The 10,550-nt window shown below is 38.5% G+C and overlaps 1 protein-coding gene across 4 annotated transcripts in view; it reads left to right on the top strand.

Moving 5' to 3' along the window:
- Positions 1-363: 363 nt before the first annotated feature.
- Positions 364-10,550, top strand: part of GOSR1 (golgi SNAP receptor complex member 1) — a 49,798-nt gene continuing 39,611 nt past the window's right edge. The window contains exons 1-4 of one of the 4 annotated variants that reach the window (XM_067716068.1): positions 364-479; positions 2,818-2,932; positions 8,605-8,692; positions 9,057-9,164. In XM_067716068.1, the coding sequence (XP_067572169.1) occupies positions 449-479; positions 2,818-2,932; positions 8,605-8,692; positions 9,057-9,164 (342 nt within the window). In that variant the 5' untranslated portion in view covers positions 364-448. Of the gene's footprint in view, positions 480-753; positions 880-2,817; positions 2,939-8,604; positions 8,693-9,056; positions 9,165-10,550 lie in introns of those variants that run through there. The other 3 variants (XM_067716067.1, XM_067716070.1, XM_067716069.1) reach the window with 3 other exon arrangements.

The following is a 10,550-nucleotide window of genomic DNA, read 5'->3' as shown; positions in this document are numbered from 1 at the left end:
ACACAGGCAGAGGTAGCATGAAGAGGTTGGTCTTGGGAAGAAAAGAGCCTCTGGCTTGGAGAAGAGAGAGGCTGGCTGAAGATGCACATTTGAGAGAAGGTGAAGGAAACAGGTAGTTGTGTCTAAGGATAACTTTCTTCTCAGCCTGGGAGGTCCCTGTTGGAGAGGGGATAAGCCCAGCTGAGGGCGATGATGTAGGTTTAGAGCGCGGAGAGCGGATACCAACACCAGAAAGGCAGATGTTCAGGGAGTGTCAGGTGCTAAACCTGAAGTTGTCAGTCTCGCTGCTCAAAAGGTGTAAAATGATGAATTGACCGCCAGGTGGCGGTGTCTGTGGAAGCTCACGTATCCCATCGGCCCTGGCGCCAAGCGGAAGAAGGCGTGGAAATGACTCTCTGGCCTGCATCGCCTCTACTCTCCTATCCCCGACTGACGTTGGACAACAAAGATGGCGGCAGGAACCAGCAATTACTGGGAAGGTAAGGGGAGACTTCCGTGTGCGTCTCGCCGAGGGGCAGAAGAGCTGAGCGAGGACGGGTCTTGGCGGAGGCAGCAGGGGGAAGAGCCTGTCTTCCGGAGCGGCCGAGTTGACGGGCAGGGCCGGGCTAGTGCGAGCCGCCGGGCCTGGGGGCTGTAGAGACCGTGCGGTCTGGGGAGGGGACTGACCTGAGCGACAGCGGGACCTGGGGCAGGGGTTGGGCAGAGAGGGCTGAGCCGGGACCGAGAGGAAGAGGGTTTGAGTCGCCGGAGGAGAGCTGGGTTGAGGGGGGAGCGGAACTCGGACGAAGGGGGTTGGGTGTGAACTCTGGGAGGAAACGAGTGTTGAGCGAGAATATGCCGAGTCCAGGAGACTGGAGGTATCAGCGCCTTAGAGTTGAGGTAACTGTTGGGCAGTTGAGTAGGAAAAGAGGAAGGAGAAACTTGTCAGTCCGGTCCATCGAGGGAAGTTGTGTGAGCGGAATGTCTCCCTCCTGTTGGGTCCGCTTGGCACCTTCAGGCTGGGACTTCGAGGATTGGGTGTGGAGTCGCGTTTGAAGGCAGAGGAAATAACTTTACCCTCTGCTCTGGAAATCGGTTTTCTTAAAAAGAGAAAGTTGAGAGAACCAGTGTGAGTTGTAATTATTGCATTTGCTTTACCTCTTCTACCAAAAAAAATCTTGTGACTTGACAAGCAAGTTTATTTAATCTGAAAATATTGTTTGATAAAATGGGCTCATGTAAAACTCATTCCTGGACCATGATGATAAGCAGAGATCAGAGAAGGCTGACCTTTTTCTTTCAGTTGTCTCTTTGCTTTACTGCAAAATAGAAACTACTCTCCGAATCCCTTTTCCCTTTTAACCTATTTCCTCTTGCTACCCACCGAAGCCTCTGGAACCCACCACAAATAGCAGTATTGTCACTATCAGCCACTTGGTCTAAAATACTTAATTCTGAGGTCATCCATACTTGCTTGTTATACTTTCAAAATGCTTTTACTTGATGTTTTCTACTATAGAAGACAGTTACTAATTACAGAGAAGCATGCTTATAGTTTAAAACATGTATTAAAACGGTTATTTGAAATGTGTGTGGTAGCTAGAAAATATTTTAAAATTATGTAGAAGTGCCTATTGGTATCTTGAACATTAGTCATTAGGCTATACTTTCTTGAAGCGTCATGCTCTAATAATTATAGCAGCTTATTATTGACAGCCTACTCTGTGCCAGGTGCCTTAAACACATGATTAGTAATGCATAGGAAAACCCTGAAGCTAGGGGTTTAAAAAACAAAAAGCAGAGATTCATAGGTTAAGTAGATTGTGAATAAATCAGAGCCAGTTCTCAGAACTTCAGAACTTTAGGCTGAGCTGAGATTCTAACTGAGGTTTGGTCTCTGAGAAAATGTGCTCCCCTGTATCACCTGCATGCTGCTTCCTACTTCTGGTTGCTGATAAGTATATTGAAATAATGTTTCATATTCTTATTCCTGAAAGATGAGATCTTTATACTATGCCTTCTGTATTTCAGCCCTTTTATTTTGACCTCTACTTCACCATTAATGAGAGTATTCACATCTAGATATGGGCTTCCTCTCACTCAACCACCTTAGATGCCAAACCATTATACCAATTTCTCTGCATGCTTGTTTGCTTCTGTTCTTTAAAAACTTACACTCTTATTTCTGTTTTACTTATATTTGACCTTGTCGGTAGCACATCGTTTACTGTCAAACTCATCCTCTCCAAATATCTTTCAGTAAGCTTATTGAAAGACAGTTTTTTAAATCTTTGTCAGTGATTTTTTTCTTTACACTCAAGCACTTACTCACTGTACTGTTAAGAATTTCATAAGCTTAATAAAGCTTTGGAACATAAAGAGATAGGAAAATCCTTGTCAAAAACAGTGATGGTTTCTTTCTTATAAAGTTAGCTGGTAAATTGATATAATGCTTGTCATAAACCATACTCAGTTCCTTTGTGATTTGTATTCTCTTCTGTTTTCCCCTGAATTAAAATTAAAAATTTTAGCTATTGCTATATAAGTAATTTCAGGGATGTTAGAACAGCATTTGTTGTCTAGGTGTCTTTGGGATAAAGCTGAAAATTTGCATTTCCCACTGTTTCTCCCCTTTTTGCCTCATCTGAAGTTTAAATAAGTGACAATTTGCTTTCCTGGGTAGGTGTTTGGTTTGCTTCTTTTAATACTTTTCTTTAAGGGAGACTCTAGATATTTGATCATTTTCATAGTTTGTTTTCTTCAGAAAAGTTTTGTGATTTTTATATCTACTGATGGATTTTTTGTGTCTAATTATTTGCTTTTGTAATTTTGTTAAAGATCTCAGGAAACAGGCTCGACAGCTGGAAAATGAGCTTGACCTGAAACTAGTTTCCTTCAGTAAACTATGTACAAGTTACAGTCACAGCAGTGCCCGAGATGGAAGACGCGACAGGTATAGGTACTACCAGATTCTCTCTATTATGCCTTAAACTATATAATGTTTTTGAAGCATTAAAAAAATAAAGTAAAATATATAACTCTGTAACTTGGTCTATTGGTAAATTTTTGGTATTTTATTTTTTGTTTTTGCCTTGTTTTTTAGTGACTTATAAAAATTCTTAAGTCTTGAGACGAACATTTATTTGGGATCCTTAGGCAAAGACTGTTGTTGTCAGGAGGAAAATGCTAAGGCTTAAGAGTGAGTTTGCATCAGAAATAAGCCAGTATAAGGAAATGTTGCTTTGCCCACATTGTATTTCTTATATTTTCTGATTGCTAAATGGATCTGAGAGACTACTCAAATGCACAGTATACCTACTGCTATTCTGGTGTTTTAGAGTTAATCTAATGCAGTGTGTATCCTCACTGTTAATGATCGAAGCTCTTTTAAATTTTGGTTCTTTTTTGAGAAACTGGTATACTACTATTTTGAACATATTTAAATGTATTCTTATCTTTGAAACTCACTTTAGACCATCCACTTTGTTTTGAAAAATATTAGGAAATATTTAAGACACTTAGGAAGATATAGAGAATAATATAATGGATCCCCATGTGCCTATCTCCCACTTTAAGAAATAATCATTACCAATTCAGTTGAGGCCCCTGATGGCATCCCATTTTCTCCCTCCGGGTAATCTCCATATATTTTTACTACATATATATTTGTGTTCCTGAACAATTCATAATAGTTATTTTGCAACTTGCTTTTTTGTGTAACATTATTTTTGAGATTAAGCTATGGATACATTTAACTCTAGTATATTCATTTGCTGCATATAGTATTACATCGTGTGCTTGTATCAGTTTATTCTGTAGATGAGTGTTGTTTCTAATTTTTGCTTATTTTAATAATTTTAAACACAAGAGTGTTCATCATGCCTCAGGTCCTGTTTTTAAGAGCTTTATATAAAGGCTGCTGGGAACATTTTTACTTATTTTACATACCTTCTTGAGGATTGGTGGTAGGTGGGATATTTTTTCAGCTAGTAATAATAAAAACTGAGCTTGGATTTGAAACCAGATCTTTCTATATCCTGAGCCCATGCTCCAAACCTTTCTGTGTACATTCCAACAAAAGTCTTATTTCAGTACTATAGCCAGTGTTGCTTCTTTTTACAAGGTCACATGATTAAAGAATTAAAGATAGCAGGGCCAACATATTGACTTTAGGAGCTAAAACTAAGCTATTGTCATGTCACATAGCTTTGATTGCAATGCATTGCTTTCGGCTTGCCTTTATATTTAGCAGGTAAAGAGAATGAGGAATATTCTTTTCTATGAATAAACTTATTTTATCACTAGAAAGCATTTTTCCTGAATTTAAGTCTCCCATTTGACTATGCCAGTGAGTATACAATTTTAAAACTCCAAACTGTTAAGAGATACGATTACATGATGCTTTTCCTGTGTTCTCTGTGTATCACGATCTTAATTCAGACACACCTTGTTTTATTGCGCTTTGTTCTGTGTGCTTCACAGATATTGCATTTTTTTTACAAATTGAAGGTTTCAGCCCTGTGTTTAGAAGTCTGTTGGTGCCATTTTTCCAACAGCATTTGCTCACTTCGTGTATCTGTGTCACATTTGGTAATTCTCGCAACGTTTCAAACTTTTTCATTATTAGGATATATTTCTTGTGGTGATCTGTGATCAGTGACCTTTGATGTTACTTTGTAATTGTTTTGGGGCACAACAAACTGCACCCCTATAAGATGACAAAGTTAATTGATAAATGTTATGTGTGTTCTGATTCCTCCGTGGACAGGTCCTTCCCCCATCTCTTTCCCTCTCCTCAGGCCTCCCTATTCCCTGGGACGCAACAGTATTGAAATTAGACCAATTAATAACTACAGTGACCTCTAAGTGTTCAAGTGAAAGGAAGAGTTGCACGTCTCTCACTTTAAATTAAAAGCTGGAAATGATTAAGCTTGGTAAGAAAGGCATATTGAAAGTCGAGATCAGTTGAAAGCTAGGCCTGTTGCGCTAAACAACCGAGTTCTGAATGCAAAGGAAAAGTTCTTGAAATAAATTAAAAAGTGCTACTGCAGTGAACACACGAATGATAAGAGAGTGAAAAGCCTTATTGCTGATATGGAGAAAGTTTGAGTGGTCTGAATAAAAGGTCAAACCAGCCACAACATTCCCTTAAGCCAGGGCCTAATCCAGAGCAAGGACCTAACTCTTCAATTCTGTGAAGGCTGAGAGAGGTGAGGAAGCTGCAGAAGAAAAGTGTGAAGCTAGTTGAGGTTGATCCAAGAGATTTATGGAAAGAAGCTGTCTCCATAACATAAATGAGCAAGGTGAAGCAGCAAGTGCTGATGCAGAAGCTGCAGCAAGTAATCCAGGAGATGCAGCTAAGGTGATTAATGAAGGTGGCTACACCAAATAGCACATTTTCAGTGTAGACAGAACAGCCTTTTATTGGAAGAAGATGCCACGTAGGACTTTCATAGTTAGAAGTTGATGCCTCAAAGCTTCAAAGGACAGGCTGACTCTCTTGTTAGGGGCTAATGCAGCTGGTGACTTTAAGTTGAAGCCAGTGCTCATTTACCATTCCAAAAATCCTAGGGCCCTTAAGAATTATGCTAAATCTACTCTGCCTGTGTTCTATAAATGGACCAACAAAGCCTGGATGTCAGCACATCTGTTTACAACATGGTTTACTGAATATTTTCAGCCCATTGATGAGACCTACTCTCAGGAAAAAAGATTCCTTTCAAAGTATGACTGCACACTGACAATGCACCCAAGAGCCCTGATGGAGATGTACAATGAGATTAATGTTATTTTCATGACTGCGAACACAATGTCCATTCTGTAGCCCATGGATCAAGGAGTAATTTCAACTTTCAAGGCTTATTATTTCAGAAATACATTTCTGTGGCTTCCGTAGATAGTGATTCTTCTGATGGATCTGGGCAAAGTCAGTTGAAAACCTTCTGGAAAGGATTCACCATTCTAGATGCCGTTAAGAACATTCTTGATTCATGGGACGAGGTCAAAATAACTACATTAACAGGAATTTGGAAGAAGTTGATTCCAAACGTCATGGGTGACTTTGAGGGGTTCAAGACTTAAGTGGAGGAAATAACTACAAATGTGGTGGAAATAGCAAGAGAACTAGAATTAGAAGTGAAGCCTGAAGATGTGACTGAATTGCTGCAGTCTCATGATAAAACTTGCACAGATGAGGAGTTGTTTCCTGTAGATATATAAATTTCTTAAAGGTGAATAGTTTCTTGAGATGGAATCTACTTCCGGTGAAGATGCTATGAAGATCGTTGAAATGACAGCAAAGGATTTAGAATGTTACATTGACTTAGTTGATAAAGCAGCAGCAGGGTTTGAGAGGATTGACTCCAATTTTGAAAGAAGTTCTACTGTGGGTAAAATGCTATCAAGTAGCATTGCCTGCCGCAGAGAAATCGTTCACAAAAGGAAGAGTCCATCAATTCAGCAACTTCAGTATTGTCTTGTTTTTTAAAATTGCCCCAGCCGCCCCAGCCTTTAGGACCCAGATCAGTCAGCAGCCATCAACATCAGGGCAGGACTCTCCACCAGCAAAAAGATTACTCACTGAAGGCTCAGATGATGGTTAGCATTTTTTAGCTATAAAGTATTTTTAAATTAAGATAGGTACATTGGTTTTTTAGAATAATACTATTGCAGACTTAATAGATTACAGTAAATTGTAAACGTAACTTTTATATGCACTGGGAAGCCAAAAAATTAGTGTGACTCACTTTATTGAGATACTTGCTTTATTGTGGTGGTCTGGAACTAAACCCACAATATCTCTAAGGTATGCCTGTACTTTTATGACTCCTTTAAAGGGGAAACTATTCAAGAACATTCCCTCAGAAATTCTACAACAAATTGGAAATGAGTTTGTGGAATTACTTCAGCCTCACTGTCTCTTTTAATGAGAAACCTAGAGCCGTGAGGACCAAGATCCAATGTGCATTCTAAAGTTTTGTTTGTTGCCCAGGTTGAAAGCACATCATAATGAATAAACTCAGTGACAACCAGAAGTTTCTTTCAGGAGTAATTTTTTACTTTTTGTATTTTGAGAACTTTATGGTCTTATGAATCACCATGTACTTATAAAATGAATTAAATTTAACTGAATCTTAGTATTGTGGAGAGTATGTTTTTGACCTTTTCCCCGGACTCATACCTCCCTGAGAATGGTGAGTGTAGAGATTGCCTCCTCATCCATTCAACAAGTATCTAAAGAGCATCTACTGTGTGCCAAGCACTATTCTCAGTGATAGGCATATATCTGTGAGCAAGACATAGGCAGTTTTCCTCCTGACGGAGCTTATGTTATTGGCCCATTGTTCTTTTTCTTATTTCTGGTAGGGGAGGATCTGTATTAGTAGTATATAGAGCATTTCACATGGGCATGTTCTGAGATAAGCAGAGAACCTTGGGTTGGCTCTGACACATGATCAAGAATGAGATATTTTAAGGCAAATAAATTAAAATTTTTAAAGAAATAAAAATTTGGACCTAGTTAAACATCCTAAAATAAAAATCCTCATTGGCTATTTCACTGCTTGTTACTATTGCTGTAGATGTGTATGTGGAAAAGGGAAAGAGCTAAGGTAAATTTACCATTAAACTGGTTATTTAATCTTTTCATTTACTGCACCCAAGCAACTGTCACAGGGCAAGAAAAAGTCTTCAGTAAGGTTGGAGAGCATAGTCATTTCCTGGTATATTTATCTGTGTTCAGTATAACTAAGATCAGTGTTGAGCTGCAGCTGCTCATGATAGTATATACCACTTGGGACCTAATGAAGGTTAATGGTTTTTCAGAAGAGACAAGTGAAACTTTCAAGACATGTGGTTTTAATATTTGAATTTGTCAAACATAGTTTCACTTGTAAAAAGTTAGGATTGACTATTAAGATTTCAGAAGACAGTTAAATACATTTTGCAAAGCAAAACAGAAACAATTATGTAATATAAGTGGAAATGTAAAGGATTGGTACTAAAACTTCCCTGCTGGATGTGGCTATCTGTATTAGACTTAAAGCCAGTTCCTGATTATTTAATAACTATTTATCCAATCTGTGGATTGTTTAAATCTCAATTTTATTTCTTCTTGGAAAGAGTCATAGAAGGAAAAGAGAACTTAAATTAAGGTCTCAGGAACATAATTGAGGTAAAAATTTTAAAGGTTATTCCTCACAGAGCTAACATAATTTGTAATACATTTTATGGCTCTTCTTAGATGCTGTACTACATAGGTCTGCAATTTTATTTCACATAATTTGTTCCTTTAGATACAGCATTTAATTGGGCACTGCCATAGTTTAAGTTACTTTCATTTGGGAAACAGTAAACAAGCATTTAGAATTTCTTTGCATTATTAAGATTGGATGTATTAAAGCTTGGGACAGTCTTACATTCAATTATATTTTATACTGAATTTAATATTTAGGATGTGTGATCTTTATAGAAAAACTTCTATAAAATTATAACTTCTTATGAAACAAAAAGAATGTCTCCGGGGTTCTACTTGACCTCTTTAAGAATAATTACCTTATTATTTTAAGTATATTTTAAAGGATTAGGTTTAAGTAATGGATACTCTTTATTTGAACTTCTCTTCAGCTCTGACACAACACCCCTTTTAAATGGATCAAGCCAAGACAGAATGTTTGAAACTATGGCGATTGAGATTGAACAGCTTTTGGCAAGGGTAAGTACCTTCTGTTAAGTGGCTGTTTTGCTAATAACTGTGTACCTGTTAGATGTGGTACTAGATTATATTAATGCAGACATATTTATTGAAATCACCCTTTCATTCAAGGTGTATGCCTCCCCAGGCCACTTGAATTTTGATGACAGCCATTCCCAGGTCCTATGAATGTTATTTTAGCCTTTATGGATTATTTTGGGGAAATACTGAATCCTTGCCTGCTGTCTTCTTGGTTTTGTTTTTGTTTTTTGCTGTTAGCCAGAAAGGCATATAGGCATATAATTTACTTTTATCTCTTTACAGTGCTTTCTAAAATATTTTTATTGGTTTTCTTTTTCTTTCTTTTTTTTTTTTTCTGTTTTAGCTTACAGGAGTAAATGATAAAATGGCAGAATATACCAACAGTGCCGGTGTCCCCTCCTTGAATGCAGCATTGATGCATACATTACAGCGACATAGAGACATATTGCAGGTAGTACATTGGGCTTGAGATTTTTATGTTATTATATGAAGTTTTAGGGGTTTTTTTACTCTATGAATAGAATGTGTTCACGTGTATGTAGGGGAACAAAGGGAAAAATCTTGTAAGAGGATAAATGCCATGCTATAGAAGTTTGTCCTGTTTTACTTTTTTTTCTTGATATTATAAAATTCTGAAAATGGTTAGCAGCTCTTGCTTTTGCCTGGTAAAATTGAATAATATTCATCAGTAGGTAAGTATACTTCTACTGTGGAAGATCTTGCTAGCTAGCTGAAACAGTGAAATAGCCAGTGGTCACGCATAAGCAGTCATATGGTGGTTTAGAGTATACTTTCATCAAGCTTTGAAGATAACATGGAAGAGAAGTAATTTGCTATATTTAGTGTATTGTTTGAGAAAAATATTAAAAGTATACCAATAAAATGAAAAAACTTTTAAAGATTTACATGGGAGGTGTTAAAAATATAGTGGTACAAATAGGAAGGCAAATTTTTTTTTTTGGCTGCGTTGGGTCTTCGTTGCTGCGCACGGGCTTTCTCTAGTTGCGGCGAGCAGGGGCTACTCTTCGTTGCAGTGCGTGGGCTTCTCACTGCAGTGGCTTCTCTTGTTGCGGAACACAGGCTCTAGGCACACGGGCTTCAGTAGTTGTGGCACATAGGCTCAGTAGTTGTGGCTCGCGGGCTCTACAGTGCAGCCTCAGTAGCTGTGGTGCACGGGCTTAGTTGCTCCGCGGCATGTGGGATTTTCCTGGACCAGGGCTCAAACCTGTGTCCCCTGCATTGGCAGGTGGATTCTTAACCACTGCGCCAACAGGGAAGTCCCCAAATTTTTTAATATTGAAAAAATTCAACCATTTCTAATTTTTAAAACTTGTTAAAAATAGGACTAGAAGGATACTTTATTTACCTAATGCAAAAATGTGTACATCAGATTAAAATCTGTCATAATGCTTAATAATAAAGCACTAAAAGCTTTCCCACTGGAAAAAAGAAAACAAGACAAGGAGGGACTTCCCTGGTGCCTCAGTGGTTAAGGATCCGTGTGCCAATGCAGGGGACATGGGTTCAATCCCTGGTCCAAGAAGATCTGCATGCTGTGGAGCAACTAAGCCCATGTGCCACAACTATTGAGCCTGTGCTCTAGAGTCCGCGAGCCACAACTACTAAGCCTGCATGCCACAGCTACTGAAGCCCGTGCGCCTAGAGCCCGTGCTCTGCAGCAAGAGAAGCCACTGCAATGAGAAGCCTGCACACTGCAACGAAGAGTAGCCCCTGCTCGCGGCAACTGGAGAAAGCCCATGTGCAGCGACAAAGACCCAACACAGCCAAAAGTAAATAAATAAATATATTTGGAAAAAAAAAAAACAAGACAGGAATA

Source organism: Pseudorca crassidens, chromosome 19, assembly GCF_039906515.1.
Source record: "Pseudorca crassidens isolate mPseCra1 chromosome 19, mPseCra1.hap1, whole genome shotgun sequence".
Taxonomy (NCBI): Eukaryota; Metazoa; Chordata; class Mammalia; order Artiodactyla; family Delphinidae; genus Pseudorca; species Pseudorca crassidens.
This window is presented reverse-complemented; position numbering and strand designations above follow the sequence as displayed.